Source organism: Falco rusticolus, chromosome 6, assembly GCF_015220075.1.
Source record: "Falco rusticolus isolate bFalRus1 chromosome 6, bFalRus1.pri, whole genome shotgun sequence".
In the NCBI taxonomy this organism is placed as follows: domain Eukaryota; kingdom Metazoa; phylum Chordata; class Aves; order Falconiformes; family Falconidae; genus Falco; species Falco rusticolus.
In genome coordinates, this window is record NC_051192.1 from 8,709,910 (window position 1) to 8,727,169 (window position 17,260).

A 17,260-nucleotide genomic window follows, 5' to 3' on the forward strand; every position below is an offset into this window, starting at 1 on the left:
AAGCGTGAGCTTGCTCACTGTTTCCAGCTTTGAACTAGCATTCCCAGAAATAAATAAATATCCAGATTCTCTAACACAATTGAATAAAACCCATATAAGTCTCATTAAGGCTAGTTCATGTAGATTCAAGGAACAGAAATTCATGCTAGCTGTTACAGGTATCGCATTCAAAGCCTGTAGGCTAACTCTGGTAGGAGACTCTTGTTTGTGGTAGAACATAGGAGTTTGCAGATTAAAAGAAAACATATCTACATAATACATGATGAAGATACATTTCAAAACAGCCATTTCCCCCACTTATATTTGTAACTTTTTTTGGTTTTTTTTTTTAACTGATTATTTGAACTGCCAAACATGTGCTCTGTGTCTGATAGCATGGAGCCTTTTGTAGAATGGTGATGCAATTGCATGTGAGGGAACCTTCAGCAGTGTGGGCCAGGTAAGTTTCCAGTCAGTTTCTGGAACTTTAAGGTAAACCGGTGAACCTACCTATTTACATTCAGTAATGTTTATCCTCTTCCTGATGCCTTTCCTTCTCCCAAGCCACCACCCTAAAAGCCATTGACTCAGTCTTTGAAGAGGCAGCCCTTGCTCCAAAGCACCTTTAAAAAGGGCTCTGCCCTGTTCTCTTTCATACAGAAAATAAATGTGACTTGGACGTGTATCTATCTGCTTTATTAAGATGGAATGAGAAAAAGTGCCGACAGGAGGGTAAAAGGAAAGGGTGACAAATGTTTGTCTTTCCAGAGGGAACAGCCACCTTACTGAGGAACAAAATAAATGAGATTGCAGTGATGGTACTTTGCCAATGTGTTAATTATTGGAGCAGACAAATATTTTGGTTAAAAATGTTAATTGGCACTTTAACTCCACTGACCTTTATGCTTGGCTTTCAAATGTGAAATGGAGAAGTATGTAAAAGCCGATCTATAAAGCTGAATCGTCATATTCTGACATACCAGCCTTGACAAGGTGAGCCCTAGCTCTCCCTTTTCCACAGTGATTCCTTTTGGGCCTTTTTTTTTTTTTTTTACTTCATCCTTCGTTTGTTGGGTGTGAGGAGGAGATAGGCACTATGGGTCGTACAGGCTTTGTCCGTTCCATGTTTTAGAAATACTTAGGTGATTGATTGACCCCTGGCGCCGGCTGGGCCCGGGCTGCAGCAGTGAAAACGGGGGGGCCCGCCCGCCGCTGCCCCGGGGGGAGGTAAAGCCCGCGGGCGGGCCGGGCCGCGGAGCCGTGCCCGCGCCTCGCCTCCCTCTGAGGGGCAGCGGCAGCTTCCCGCCCTGCGCGGGGCGGGAGGGGCGGTGGGGGGAGCGTGAGGCGGCGGCGGCCCCACCCCGCCCGTCAGCGCCGGCCGCGCCATGTGCCGCGCTGCCCGCCGCCTGCTCGTCGCCGGCCCCGCACGGTGAGGGCGCCGGGGGACACCCCGCCGCCGCGCCGGAGGTGTGAGAGAAGGTACCGGGTGGGGCGAGGGGGGACTGAGCCGGCGGGCCGCGGCGGGAGCGGGGCTGGGGGCGGGGGTTTCTCCCTCGCTGCGACGGCTCTGGTGACCGGGGCAACCCGCCGCCAGGCAGGTCCCGCCGGCCGCCGGTAAACAACGGTGCTGGCAGCCCGGCGGGCGCGGGGAATACCCCGTTATCCGCAAAGGTCAGCTCCGGCCTTTGGGTTTGGTTGGGGCTGGCTTCGGGGGGGTGTTGTCCGTCTCCGGGAAGGCTGCCGTGAGCCCGGGTGCCCCTGGGGCGGGCGCTGCCCGGCGCGCGGGCGCCTGGTCCCTCGGCGGGCTGAGGGGACGCGCGGGACGGCGGCAGCTTCGCCGCGGGCTGGCGCGCCCCGATGGCGGGGTCGGTGTGACTGCTGGGGGGGTCAGTCGGTCTGACTGCTGGCGGGAGCGAGGAACGTGCGGCGCTGGGAGCTGCTGCACGGCAGAACGAGTAAGGGAGCGCAGTCAGACAGAAAACTCGCAATAACAACTTGAAACGCATGTCTGCCCTGCAGGTGATAAAACCAAGCTCCTCGGTGGCGTGTTCTCTACACGTAACAATCTGGTTCGAGTACGTTTTAAACAAGATTTAAGTGGAATAATTCAGACTTACACGTATATTTCTTTAAAAGCTCACAACCATCTTCTGAAGTTAGCTGAAGAGGTAAAAAAGTAGGTAGGAATCGACTTTTTGTTTCAGGCTTTCTGATGGCTTGCTGGCCTGTATGTGCATAGAACCTGTATGCTAATGGTAAATAAATTGCACGAAAGGATTGTCCTTGTCAAATGTCACATCAGTCCAGCCATTGTTTCCTTAGGCTTTTAAATGTTGAGAAGCAAGATGATTTTTTTTTTTATAAAAGATGTGGGCATGGTGGCAGGAATTTTTGGAACTCGACAGTTGGACTGGGTGTAGTACCTATGATAAAAACTGAGTTGGTGAAGTTTGGCTGCTTTGCTGTTACACGATCAGCAGTAGTCGCCATATATATGGAATGAAAATTGTACTCTGTCCTTATCATAAACAACAGTCTTGGCTTCAATAATTTCTGCTTATGCTCCTAAGCTTTTTCATAGTGGACAGGATATAAAATTGTAGTAATTTTCTATTATTTCTTTGTGCAGCCATGGGATAGAGAAAGCAAAAGGATTCTTTTGCCTCCCTCTCTGTTTACAGAGCTGTATCAGGTGTGGTAAATCTTGGAGTAAAAACTGAGATAGCAGGGGCCGTTGTTCCTGTCCCCTTTGGCTCTTTGTGCCCTGCAGATGAAGGGGAAATTGCCTATGTCATGTGGATGGTGATGCTAGCACAGATAGCTTATGCTCTTAGTGCAGGGGTATTTCTGAAGTTTCTCTTACCTAAAAGAGCAACTGTAGAACTTACCTTCTTCTCCCTCACGCTTTTCTTCTCTTTTGGTGGTTTTTTTCGTTCCCCTAAAATTCCTTTGATATGCTACTTCTGCATCAAATAGCTGTGAGGCTGTTAATTTTGCTGTTTATATTTCTGGTGCATTTGCAAGTGGGTAACGAAATGTGGTGGTTCTTCTGCAATTTAGAATGTGATTCAAGGATGATTCCTGCTACTGTCACTGGGACTTAGTTGCATGATTGGGTTGACTTTTGTGTTGTGTTGCATGGTCCAAGAAGTACAGAGCTTGTGCAGAAGGTGTTTTTCAGAGTCATGAACTCCAAGGTTCTCTGGTCTAGTAATTTCAGATCCATTGCTTTAGATTGCTGAAAGAAAGTAATAGGCAGCAACTGGGTTTAGGGCTTTTTAGATTGAATTCTGCTGGGCAGTTTTTTGGTATGGTGTGTTAAAGTTATACTTGGAAGTGTTGGGGGGGGGGAGAAATTGCAGTGCAGCTTTTCATCCCTGTTGCTTGTAGAAATCTGTACTGAAGAGCTTGAGAATTATATTTTGTTTCTATGTTTATCAAGTTTTCAGGCTTTTTCTGCATTTTACTAACAAGTGTTTCTAGAGTTCAGTAAATGTAGGTTGTACTCCTTACCCCTATGCAAGGTCAAGCTGTATGTGCAAATATTTGTGCAATTTCCTGGGTTATCATAAGATAAGTTGGCGTTTGAAGTGCTGTTGGGTACAGTCTAGTCTATCCTAAAAACAAATAAGGAAAAGTTGTTCTTTGTGAGCATTTTCATGAACCTTAGAGATTAAGATCTTTGGTACAAATGAGTTGACTCCACCCAGAAAAAGATCAAGTTTGTGTGAGGTTAAAAAAAAAACAAAACCCCAGAAAATCCAGCTGGCTCGGAGGTTGTCGCTACCCAGCTTTCAGGAGCAATGCTTTAGGAAGCGGCTGGCTAGCACGGTGTGCCAGTCAGCAGAAACTACTTGGCTGAAAAAGGCCGCGTAGCTGCCGTCACTATTCTTTGTTAAAGCAATCAGCGTTTCGCGTAAAGAAAGGAGTCACAGAGACTAGATTAATGAGCTCAGTGCACTGCATAAAAATACACTGGATAAATGAGCCGCTATATAATCTAGGTCCGCTGGCATGCATCAGTAACATGCAGACTGCACGTAGTCTGATCACTAACATAGTTACTGTAACTACGGTGATTATCAGGACTTGTATCGATCAAACTTAATAGGGGGCTGCTGGAAAAACAGCAGGAATGGACATGAGCAAACCCAGCTGAGTAATTTCTGGTTCAAGGCTTTTTAGGTATTCTAAAAGATGGGGAGAAGTGAATTGCTTTTGAGCATCAAAAGGAGCGTGGCCAGCAGGTCGAGGCGGGTGATTCTGTTCCGCTGCTCCATGCCGGTGAGACCCCACCTGGAGCGCTGTGTCCAGCTGTGGGGACCCCAGCACAGGAAAGGCATGGAGCTGTGGGAGCAGGTCCAGAGAAGGGCCACAACAGTGATCAGAGGGCTGGAACACCTCTCCTGTGGGGAAAGGGTGAGAGAGCTGGGGCTGTTCATGTTGGAGAAGGAAAGGGTGAGAGAGCTGGGGCTGTTCATGTTGGAGAAGGAAAGGCCCTGGGGAGACCTTACTGTGGCCCTTCAGTACTTAAAGGGGGCCTATAAGGAAGGTGGAGACAGAGTTTTTTGTAGGGTCTGTGGCAGTAGGCCGAAGGGAAGAAATTTTTTTTTAATGAGGGTGATGAAAGATTGGACCAGGTTGCCCAGAGAGGTGATAGATGCCCCATCCATGGAAACATTCAAGGTCAGGCTGGATGGGGCTCTAAGCAACCGAGGTATTGGAGATGTTCCTGCCCGTTGCAGGAGGTTGGACTAGATGAGCCCTTTAAAGATTCTTTCCAACCCAAACTGTTTTATGATTCTGTAGGCAGCCCCACAGATACAATACAAAGCTAATTGTGCCCTCCTGGGGATCTAAAGGCCTCTGGAATACCTGACTAGTTAAAAGAAGGTTACTTAGGAGAGAGGGTCAGAGCCATTTGTCAGGTTGCAGCCTTAAAACAAACAGAGAGAGATCCCACAAGAGGGTTTTTGAAGGAGGTGGCTTCCAAACATTCCACGGGATGGTTGTTTAGGGATAGGGTGTGTAATAGACTCTTCTGTAATTATTTTCTTTTTTCTCTCCAGAGCTTTTTTTCTAAGTAACAATATTATTTCATGAAAGAATATTGAGGTTATTAAAGAATATCAGAGGTCCTAAGGAGAGCAGAACCAGATCTCAGCCAAAGCTTTGTCTGCAAAGAGGACCGGTTCATCGCAGACTGGTTTTAAAGTGAGTACAATTCTCATTGTCAACATCACTTCGTATGTAACTTAACTGATGCACAAATATGTACTGTATTTGCAGAGAGTGAGAGAAGGCAGAGATATATGTAGCTTGGTAAGTGAAATGTGAAACAGGAGAAATCCTTCTTACAAAGTTCTGGAACCAGAACTGTCTGTGTGAAGAAAAGAGATTAGATATTTGAATGAATGCTAAGCACTTCCAGAAATATGGTAGTTAAATATTTAAGTGCATGTAAAGGCCAGAGTAGGAGCAGGATTTGGAACAACAAATGTTTATGCTTCAGAGTATAAAGAAACCTCTTACTTGGGATAAGTGGAAATTTTCTCCAGTGGCTGAAACTCTCAGTGCCAGACATTTTACTTGTTAAAAGTTCTTTTTATGAAGCCTCTTACTCTGATTGTTTTCTGATATTGTGAAATAGTTTACCAGAGAAGGTACACATTTTCTTTTTTAAATTTTCCCCCGTTTGCTGTTTCAGAATATAGGTAAGGACATACGTTTGTGGCATTGTTTTGGGAACATGGTTTGGATTTTTTGAAGTGTTTTTGTGCCTGATAGCCTTTTCAAAATTCCGTGATGCTCTTAATTTCTTACTCAGTGGATACTTAAAAACTAGCTGGAGGTACTAGAAACAGTGTTCTTGCCAACTTTGATGCAGCCAGTGACAGTTCAAATTGTCTAGCTCTAATATTTTTTACGGGTTGAGTGAATGAATTGCCAGAAAAGCTTGGGAGATCTGGAATTCTCTGGACTGTTCATGGGGTTTCAGCTGCTTAATTCAGTTTAATTTAAATGTATTACTCAAAATTAAATTTGCCTCTGGGCTTGGACTGTGGCAAATGTACAAATGGCTCTGTGACTTCATTTAGCTTTGACTTTTTTGGCTCAGTGGTCATTAGTAGTCTAGCTGTGGAGATGATAAGAAAATTAAAATGATTCATACTTGGGAGGGTATCATTTTGTAAACAAAGATAAATGTGTTTATTCTTATCTTTATGGATAGGTCACGACTTAAAAGCTAGGGGGTTGAGTTGAACAAAAAGTCCAGAGATGAGCTGTAATTCAGAACCTCCTGCTTTTGCGAATGTCTCATATCCTTTCTGCTTGTCCACTACAAGTCACAACAAATGTGAAAATTGTTTGGAGACAGTTGGCTGTGGGTTTTTGTACCATACATGGCATTTTATGAAAAGCCAGTTCCTCCACATGTATTTAATCCTGTGCCTTGTGAGGAATATGAGTTAAAAGACTGTAAACAAAGACCAAGACAGAAAAAAAAAAGAAAAGAAGCTACTGTGTTCTGACATGATTTTAGATTAAGGGGGAAGCGTGCATTCTATTCAAGTGACATGTGTACAGAAAACCTGTTCTTTGTCTTGGCATGTATTAAAGCTCTATTTTTATTTGGCACAATTAATGTATTTTAAGGTAGCATTTCCCCTGCTGAGACTTACACAAGTGCTGAAAAAATTGTTTTGCCTCTGCAGGTTAGTGTTGAGTGTGGTTCCTCTATTCCACCGTCCCATTTTACAGCACAGGTTTCCAGTTTTAGAAAGAAGAAACATCTATCTTTGCCTTATCTTTGAACATCTGTGTTTTGTGGAGTCAAAGCAGTTTGAAAGTTATTCCTCCATTCTTTTTGTACTCTGGATTGTGTACTTTAAAATGCTTAAGACATTGTATATACTTTTTTTTTTTCTTACAAGAGCATTTTCTGTGTCCTACTTAATTTCCCGTTTTTATCTTATACCCCAGTGATTGGGTCAGGTAAGCTGTTGTGTAGTTCTAGGTGTGTTCACGTTTTGTCCAGAAATAAGTTGGAAGTACTCATTTTGAAAGACCTGAGCCTAAAACTCTTTTGGCAGCAATACAAAACGCCTCCTTTTTTGCGTTTTCTCCTACATCCCATCTGCTTCTCACACCCTGTGTCCTTTGCATCACCTAACTTTGTATTGGCTTCTAACACTAGGTGTTAGACTAATCTTGCTTCAAGTGCCACTTGTGGCATACCATATATACAGGATCATAGGCGAATGTTTTGGCTGATTGAAACCTCAGCACCTAAGTCTTATTAGGTAGTATAACTAGTCCAGGACTAGTCTAGGACCAGACTTGTCTAGGTCATCTGTATCTTGTCTTAGCTTTCTTTCCATGTGGGCTTAGCCCAACTTCTTATGACTGAAAAATAGTAACTGTTACTTGTGCTGGACCAGCGCTGCATAATGGTGTCAGCCCGAGGTCTCCTAATACGTAGACCACCTAGGGCATGTATGTTGTAAGTTTATTTGAGGTTCAGATGTAATCATCTTAAATAATTTGGTAACAGTGCTGAGGACCCCATGATAGCAAGTTGACTTCAAGCCCTCAGGGAGTAGCAATGCAAGAAAACCAAACGCTGACGTACCTTAAATAGATGTCCCTTCCCAAGAGCTGCAGATCTCTTAAAGTAATGCATTCCTGTATTGTATAGTATAGTGTACTGGTTATCAGTTGTCTTTCGTCTTCACCGGGGATGAGTAAGCAAAAAGTTGGAAGCAACTACGTTATTTCTTCTTAATCTGTTACTTCATCTCTCAACTCTTTAAATCTATAGTCAGAATTTTGACTTGTTCTCTATCTTAAAATTCTCTCCTGATGCTTGGTGAGAGCAGCGTGGCGTTCATTTCCATTGCACACATTTCTGAACTTGTTTTCATGTTACTAGGTGTAACTGGAGCAAACCTGCGTAATGGCTGCAAGGACTGTTTGTGAACAGCTGTTCTGCGTTGGCAGTCTGAACCAGGGCAACCATTTCTACACTGAAATAATGGCCATGTGCTCTGCATTTGTATATTATTTGCAGAATTCAGATTGAATACTGGCAGTTGAGAACACAAATATGTAATGGAATAAGGTGCCTTTGAACAAGATAACAGAAATAAATGGTGTCTGGTTTGTATTTGTGACCTACAGCCTGGCAGTATCAATGTGGTGGGTGAGGGGTGCTTAGATTTCAGATAACTGTCCTCTCACTGATTGCTGTATTTGCTACCTGCCCTTCTAAATTGTCTCAACTTTGTCTCTTCTAGGAAAAACAAAATGAAGGAACTAGTGGCAAACAGTACAACCAATATATCTCAAGCCAGGAAAGCTGTGGAGCAATTAAAAATGGAAGCATACATGGATAGGATGAAGGTAAACTAACTTAGACATACTGTTGATATTTTGAATTCACTCACTAGTTTGTGGTACAGCCTTCCTTTAATATTGCCGGAAGACTCAGTCAGCTGAAATAAAAAATAATATTTGTGTTGAGCTATGAAACAATATTCAGTACTGTGAATTAGTTATGTACTAACTGCTTGGTTTGATTGAAGTGATTTCTGAAGACTGGCTTCTGGTCTTCTTCTGTATTGAGTGCTTTTTACGTCTGTCAAAAGCGATATTTTGTGAAATATTTAAAATCAGCTGGCAGATGCACAGGTGCTCTTCTTTGTCACCTGTAGCTTGAATATAAGCGTAGCTCAGGTTTCTCAGTTCTCCTCCTTTGAGAACTGGAATAAGTCTTTAAGTATTGCAGTGCTTTTGAGTAACGATAAGCTGAGCTCAATTGCTTTGCTTTGTTTTGTTTTAGCACAGATGTCATTGCACAGAAGACATGTATAGTTGCGATGTTCAGCTATGATTCTTCACACTTGGTAGCCTGTTGTATGTGGAGATTTAGTTTTATCGTGCCTTTAATGTATGTAGATTATGTAGATTAAATGTTTTAACTAAAGACACTATTAAACATAGGTTCTCAACATTTTTAACCAGAAAAGCCTGTGGATTATTCTTGCCCATCATTCTGCATTCCACTAGGCTAAAATTTTGTGAATAAATCAAGCACTAAAAACTAGTAGTGCCATAGAAAGTTTTAAGAAAGCAATGCTCATCTCTTTTGTGCGTGCTCTCTCTCTATACCTCTGAAAATAAGGAATAATTATTTGGATGAAAAACCCAGCCTCTGCAAGTAAGAAGAGTTTAGAGATGGAAAGATTAGAATAAAAGGAATGGATTTAAATATCAGGTTTTCTGCAAACAACTGTAACTGAGTTGTTACAAACTATAACTGAGGTTACAAACTCACTAACACAATTTAGAAATGTTGTACATTAAATTCTTCATGTGATCTTAATCAAGTCTGTTTGTCCATCCATCCAGCGTGCTGAAATTCTGTATGTAGTCAGCATGGAGACAATAGTATATAATAACAATTTCAAAATGGTATCAGATCATAAACTCACTAATTAGAAAGATAGTATTTTATAATTCAGAAATATTAGTGCAATTCACATGAGTATTGCTTATATGAAAGCAGACATTTCAGTTGCTCCATTTTGTCGCAGTTTTTAGCAAGGTCTTGTAAGACCATTGAATTTGCAAAACTATAGTTTCTGTCTTGTGTAGTATCTTGACAAATTAATCACATAATAGATGCCTGTTCACAGGAACAGGTATTTATATTTCCTTCAGTAAGGGAAGGTTGGCCTCTTCAGTGTTCAGTGGGGTTAGTCCCCTGATTCAGGTCACATTGCAGCTGCACAAACAGCAGAACTGGCAAGAAGGAACGGGTGCACGTGAGTGGCAGAGGGAAGGGTTGGGAAAACATGGCCCAATTTATTAGAAGTTGAAATTGCTGATACTTAGTAGATTGTCTTAAACTTGCTTTTATATAATCAGTGGTAACATTCACATACCACATCATTAGCTCATTTATGCAGATAGCTTCATTAGTTAGATGTATAACATTCTTAATTACATATGTAAGAGAGACATAGGTTCTTTTTATAGTTAGTTTAATTAAAAAGAACACAGTTATTAGCAAGCGTGGCAGGCCTAAAAAACAAGATAGCTTGGAAGTGCAATTATTTCACCTCTCAGAACAGCTTGGGACCAAAAAGGCACCAAAGAAAATCTGATGTGTTTCAGTAGTCTGAGGGTTCCTGTGCTAACATAAACCAAAGACAATTTGCAAAATGTTTATGTCTTGATTTCTAGAATTTCTTTGAACAAGTATATGAGGGATTGTGAGAAGACGTCGGTTGGCTTTTTATTCCCTCAAGATCTGCTTTGCTTTTTGATCTTGAAACAGTTAAGTGTGTGTTTCCATATAGCCAAATTTTACCAAGAGACTTCCCAGTGGTTTCAACAGGAGACTTTGAGTTCTCAGATCATAACTGTAAAGGAAGAGAGATGAACTTACTTCCTTTTTTTGTGGTGTTTTGCATCCACTTAAACTAGTTAGACATTTAACAAAAGATCAGGGCTTTCCAAATAATTTAATTAAACACTGTTTTGCAAGTAGCTATAGCCAAGTGGTTATTCCCATAGTAGACAAGACCACATTGTAAACATTAAAAAGGTGCCTGTGTTATTGACTAGGGAAATCAGAATTTCCAGCTCATTTTTCTACTACAGAAGCACTTTGTTTTCCATGCACAGGAGCTGCTGTAAGCAGCAAGACTTGGGTCTGCTCAATTAAAATCTTTTAGTTACAAGTATGTTGATAGTTGCCCATTCCCCACTGTGTTCTGAATTTTTCAACTGATGTAAAATTGAAAATCGAGTCCTATAACCAGTCAGAGCAGCAAGCAGCACAGTGTTTTGAGGTTCCACAAAGGTAATTCACTGTTGAGCTGTGAAAGAAACAGAACAACTTAGAAGGGGAGGATGACGTTATTGGTGTATTGATCAGTGCTTGGAAAGGAGTATTACTGTAGTAGGTTTTTGTGAACTGTAAGAATCCCAGAAGGATTGTAAATTGAACCTGCCTACTTCCCTGCAGAAGGAACGGCTAGAATTAAAATGGAGGAGTAGGAAGGAGGAGGTGCGGGTTCCAAGCTAGAAAATATTAAATGAAATCAGATGAACAGTGGCCTCATGACTAGTAGAATAATGCATCTTCTGAAGACGCTAGGAGTAAAGTTGAGAAAGCAAAGATAATATTGTTGCTTTACTAGAGCTGTCCCCAGAATAAAGCACTATTTAATCTTCTCTTTGCAAGCAGAAAAGGAGTGCTCTGACATTTAAGAATTTTGGTGTATCAGGTGGAAAATATTCCTAACTGGTTCTGAATAGTGTTGGGAGATAAGTGGTGGGATTGCCAATAAATGTGCGTGAATCTCTTTGTTTTAGATGTAAAGGATAAGCAGAGTGGGTGTCATGGCAAGGATGGTAATTAGTCACAATCCGTGACAAGACAGATGACATAGTAATTGCAGCATTTTGCCCTGTCATTGAAGCTTGTAATTATTAGTGCAGCTAACAGGATTATATTCTAACTTTGGCTGTTTTTATCACCTCTGTTATTCTGAAATACAATGGTAAAATTCCACAGTCCTCCTGAGAATTCTTGAAAGCATCAGGGTTGAGTGTTTTGTTGTGGTTTTTTTTCTTCTGGTAATTTGACAAACCAGGTTTATTTTTCATTATACAGAATCATAAGAGTTGTATAAAATGTGAGGTCAGCGTGATACATACTCCATCCCCTCTGTCTATGTACTTTAGAAGATTAAAAAAAATGAAATGTTAACTTTCTACTAGAATTAATCAATCAAACTGGAGTCTGATTTTTTTTCTTTAGCCACTTCTGCAATATGTGTAAGTTACTTTGAATCTGCAGACCAAGCTGTATCGCGTAGGAGAGCTGAAATTGTCAATGTGTTAGCTTCATTTGAATATTCAAATTACATGTGTTTATTTTAATTCTTAGTAAGAGTTATTCTGAAACTGTCCAGCAGCATTCAGCTATAAATAACCCTAAGGGTGAGTAAAAGCTACGATAGAGTGGCCTTCATTTAACATCCTCCATGACACAAACAGGATGATCAGCACGTTATTTTGCATAGTAACAAACCACAGTATTGGCCATTAGGCAATCTCCACGTGCTGACATATGCTAAAGCAGCTGTCTCTGCTGTAGCCTTAATGCAATGCTCAATGCAGAGGTCTTCCCCCACTGTTGTTCTGAATAATGACACTGAGCAGGAAACTTGCTGGAGGCAGCATCGTATTTTGCTCTTTTTTTGGCTACAGTTCTGACTTTGCCAACACTGCTCACAGCCACAGGAACCAATGTTTTCATCGCTCCTGGAATGTGGTCAGCTATTGTAACTCCCGTTAGTGAGTGGTCATTACTGCACCGTGCAAGCCTAAGGTAGTCCACTTTTAGTGAAGAAATGGCCATAATTCACTTTTATAACTAATGTAATCCTAGTAGGAGGATTTCTCCTCCCCAAAGCTTTTATTTTTTTAAAGGATGAAAATACACGGCCTAGTACAGGTTTAGTTTGTGACAGCGTGCTGAAATGTGATCGTGTTCCTCAGTTCCTTGTTGCAGGTTTGTTTTCTACTAAATTGCGCTATGGCTTGTCTAAGAGCAAACTAATTTGTGATTTAAGCACTGTGATGTTGAAGAAAGTGCTGGCTGTGCTTCGTGGCATTCCTACCAGCATTAGAGGACAAGTTAGGTGTAAAAATTTATGTTGTGCTTTTGCTAGTGAAAATCCTTTTTATTGTTATGTGATGGCAAAGCACAGTAATATGTAGAGAAACCTATAGGAAAATTTTACTCAATGGGTTTATCCCTTCTGAGAATGATGATTCCAGTTGTACTTCTCTTCCATCAGATGAAGAGCAGTATACTCGGGCTGATGTTGCTTAGCCATATGTAGAGCAAAGAAGACAGTTATGGGAAGGTCGGTCTGTTGAAGTCCAGTGTTGGTTCTCTGCTCTTGTAGGGTCAGTCTACTCAAAAAAATTTGGTGGTTTCATGAATAAAATAACTTATTCATTAGGTTGATAGTTGGAAGATGAAATGTACTGGGCATCATTAATAAACCCTGTCTCGGTGCCCCAGAGAATCAGACTAGCTCTCCATTCGGCTTTATGGCAGTAACGTTTATGATGACACAGCACTGAAAATGTCATTGAGCTATTTGTGGGCACCTGTGGCTCTGTGTTTAGCTTGCTCTGTTTGAATGCAGGAGTTCAGGACCAGCTGTTAAATTAATCGGAGCATAGAACTGCCTGAATTTGACAAGCAGCTGAGCTTGAAGGATGATGGAAAAGTGAAAACATGTATGTTAAACAAATTTTGAGTGTACTAGTGATTGCCATTACTTGAAAGTACTTCTCCAAAATGCTGTGGTGGTTCATTCCTCCTGACATTACTGGAAACATGCTAACCTCCTCTTCAGTCGGTGCATTCTATACTAGTTCATACTTTGCTGAGGTACAAACACAGGTCCTTAGCAAAGAAGAGTATGCTTTCTGTCTTTTGATCTCTTTTGGGCTTGATAGGAATTTCATAGTCCATCTACATTGTGTCTGTCTTCGGAGAATCTGCTTTTTAAAAATTCACAAGTAAATTTAAATGAAAATTGGGAATATGATAGGATTCCTAAGTTTTCTGTTGATTACGGTTCTTCCTCTATTCTAGACATGCCTTCACACCCTAAGCCTCGTTATTCTGTCATTGCTTAGCAAGTAGCTAACTGACATATTTCCGAAAAGAATTATAATCCTTTCTTTGTACTTTGAAGTAATTTTCCAACATTTTTGTTTGACCTGCTTCTCTTCTGAGAAGCACTGGTCCTTCTGAATATCAGTGCTCGTTCGCTCAGTTTAGCGCTCGGTCTCCTGCTTTGCGCTGGCCCAGCAATCTATTGTTCACCATAGTGTCTGCCCACCCTTTTGTCTTACAGGCCAGTTCAATGGCAGACTAATTTTAAGTGAACTAAACATCTTTGCTTCCTCTAGGTACTTTATGGGTTCGAGCATTCTACAAAGGCATATTTTTAGAAATAAAGTCAGTTATTTTCTTCCAGAAGTTAATTTAAATTTCATAATTTGAAGCCTACTACAGGCTGTACTCATGCCAAAGCAAGCAGGGTGTGGGGAAGGTAAAGCTAACAGTGATGACACACCTGCTAGAAAAATACCAGAAATCCGATTTGTTTTTCCTCTTCACTATAGTTGTGCAAACATGCCAATTTCAGTGTTTGACTTGGGAGAAGCTGTCATGCTGGTCAGAGAAAAGGCTTTTTTGTAAAGACTTCCTGTCTAATTTTCTCAGCTATCATAATATTGGAAACACAATAACTAAACAAAGCAAAGAGATACAGATGGTGGTAAATACCTTGCTAACTGAGCAGAAAAAAACTTTCATATATACATTCTAAATTCTTGGGAAAAAAAAAGTCACAGTGGCCTAATGTTTACCATTTTCTGGTAAAAATCTTATGGCACAAAGCCGCAAAGATTACAAGGCTTCAGCTACAACTGAAATGTTTTAATATTCCATTTTTTATTTCGTGCAAAATATGTTGTATGCCAACACACTGTTATATTCTGTAGGACTTTCCAGTAAGTGTAAACCAACATTCTGAATTTAAAGACTTCAGAATTGTTCATTTTAGAAGTATAAAAATAGTAAGACAAAAATACTGAAGTAATGCTTAAGTTTAATGCTGTGAATAAGGTGCTACTTAGAATAACTTACTAAGCGGAAGGTACTAGTCTGACTTGATTGAAAAGAGCAATGTTTAGCTTAAATGAGAGCTATGACACATGATGATGAAGTGTTTCTCCCAATTTTTCATTTCTTTTAATCCCATGGTCATGTGCCTAAAGAACACTTTTTGTTTGTTTTGCATCCAGAGCAGCAAAGGGTAGAGAGGCAGCCTGTGGAAAACCTTACAATCGTGGGAAGAAAGACTGGGAATAGGAGTTGAAGCAGGCGGCCTCTACAGGAACACACGCTTCAAGGAGAATCCCTATTGCTTATGGGCCATCAGCATATACATGTTTTAATGAGGACATGCTCCTGACCTTCCTTCCGATGGAGAGCAACAACTGAACACAAATCATATAAATTGATACCATCTCATGTCACTATGTTAGATAAAATGTATTTAAGGATTACTAGGCCTAGTAAGAGCAAATTCAGAATTGTGGTCCCTAGTAATTTAAAGGACAAACCAATCGACTCCTAAATTATGATAGCCTCCATTATCATATGATATGTGAAGAATATTTATGCAGTGCGGATTGGTTCAGAATTAAGTGTTACAGTAGTTCTCTCTTTTCTTCTATTAGGTATCCAAGGCTGCAGCAGATTTATTGGCATATTGTGACGCTCATATTGGAGAAGATCCCCTTATTATTCCAGTGCCTGCATCTGAAAATCCCTTTAGGGAGAAGAAACTCTTTTGTACTATCCTTTGAGTCAGTTTTCAATTAAAAATGTCTTCTACTGAAATTTGGTATCAGTATTGCACGCTTTTGGTTTTAGCTTTTTTTTTCCTTCAGATATCAATATTTAGCTTATAATTACAATATTTTTAGGAGGTAGTACATTTTCTGGTAAAATTTTTTTCAAAAAATTCAAGGTAATCCTTATCTTTTGGACCAATGTACAAGCTTAATTTCAGTTCTTCATAAAGATCCTTTTGGTTTTAATGGAGGCATTGAGTACAGTATCAAGTGGTAGATATCTTTGCCAGTCATAGATTTTTCTGAGACCTAAATGAGTCATACCATTTATTGAAGCTATTTTTAACATTCTTACTTTTCTTCGGTAGGTGAATTTAATTCATTTGCCTTTACAAATCTATATCTAAAAAGAGTAGTGTGACCTTTCGTGAAGTAGCACTATTTAGGAAAAAATCCCAGTGATTTATGATGTTTGGAATGATTAGTCTTACAAAGTAAGTGGTGTTTATAAATATGTTTTCTGAAGACTGTAATAAACGACTACAGAAACAACCTTAGTAAAGCAACATTGTAACTACAGGAAAAATGAAGATGTATAGTTGCACACCGGGATTGCATCAATAAAACCGTAGAGAAACATGGCTGCTTGCATCTTCTTTTGGATGATAATGATTTAAATTAGTTTAGAAAGGAAACTGAACGGTAATATATCCGCTGTTCCTAAGGGTCTTAGTGGAGGGTGTAAATCTGCCCTGATCACTACAGGGAGGGGGATAGCATTTTCTAAGCAGCGTTTGGTGCTTTTGTCGATGAGAGCAAGACTTTACAGGGAGGGAGAGTAATGGTAAATGAACGTTTTTCTAGAATACACAGCGAGACCACTGTGCTATTAAGTTTGTAGATTTTGCAGCCACAGATTAATCATGAGATAAGTTATCAGCAAGTAATTTCTGGAGGTTCTGGGAGGTTTTTTGGTTTGACTGTTTAAAATGCAGTGAGAGGAGAAGAGTGAGGTATGGAATATGTCTGATCTGTTGCCTTCAATAAGTAAAATTAAGCTCAATCAAGGCATCTGGTGGAAACAACTGTTACATGATAGGCTTTTTCCTTTTTTTTTTTTTAATTCTCTTCCTTAAAAAAAAAAAAAGTGAAAGCTCCTCTCTGGTCTGGTACGTTAGGAGAGTTCTCTCGCTGCAGTAGTTTGTATGTACAGTGGGTCAGTGTACTGGAAGCATCGCTCCTTGGAAAAAATGCCTGTGAAGTCGGCCCCGTGTGTAAGGCAGGAGATGGTTTCCGTGGAAAACTGCACTAGTCTGGGTGAGCGGAGGCTCTGAACAGCCACCCATAATGCAGCATGCGTCCTCTGTGCAAACTCCTGTTTCGTTAGCATCTTAAATACCTGCAAGGCAAAGACCAGCTGAGCAACTGATGGCCCTAGGATATGCTAAAATGCTGAATTTAGATGCTAAAAAAGGGCATTTTTAAATAATAATAAATAAGAAACTGCATTTAGCCTGATGTGCACATACCTGCTCCAGCTTATTTCTAGCAGTTTCTGTTAATGTTTGTTGTACTGTTCTGTGCAGTGGCAATACAAGATGTCTGCATTCAACAGCTTTTGTTTTCTTTGCCAATCGACTTGGATAATGTGCTGCACCCAACTGCTTTCAGCTACCAGTCTAGTCACATGGGACAGGTGGCTTTGGGCTGTGGATCTGCTGCCGGCCAGATCATTCAACACGTGTGTCTAACAGAGAACTTCGATGTGAATTTAGTTCTTGTGATGTTATTCTGAAAAAAAATGACATTCCTTCTA

General features: G+C 40.7%; 1 protein-coding gene across 3 annotated transcripts; it reads left to right on the top strand.

The window, feature by feature from the left end:
• Nucleotides 1–1,327: 1,327 nt before the first annotated feature.
• GNG4 (G protein subunit gamma 4) lies at nt 1,328–16,077 on the top strand. 3 transcript variants are annotated; one of them, XM_037392112.1, is made up of 4 exons: nt 1,328–1,458; nt 5,049–5,193; nt 8,277–8,382; nt 15,328–16,077. In XM_037392112.1, the coding sequence occupies exons 3-4, from the start codon at nt 8,287–8,289 to the stop codon at nt 15,454–15,456; spliced, it is 225 nt and encodes a 74-aa protein (XP_037248009.1). In that variant the 5' UTR covers nt 1,328–1,458; nt 5,049–5,193; nt 8,277–8,286; the 3' UTR covers nt 15,457–16,077. The 3 variants fall into 3 exon arrangements, with proteins under 3 accessions (XP_037248009.1, XP_037248011.1, XP_037248010.1); XM_037392114.1 differs by lacking the exon at nt 5,049–5,193 and having other exon boundaries at nt 1,334–1,458; XM_037392113.1 differs by lacking the exons at nt 1,328–1,458; nt 5,049–5,193 and adding an exon at nt 7,936–8,035.
• Nucleotides 16,078–17,260: the final 1,183 nt, after the last annotated feature.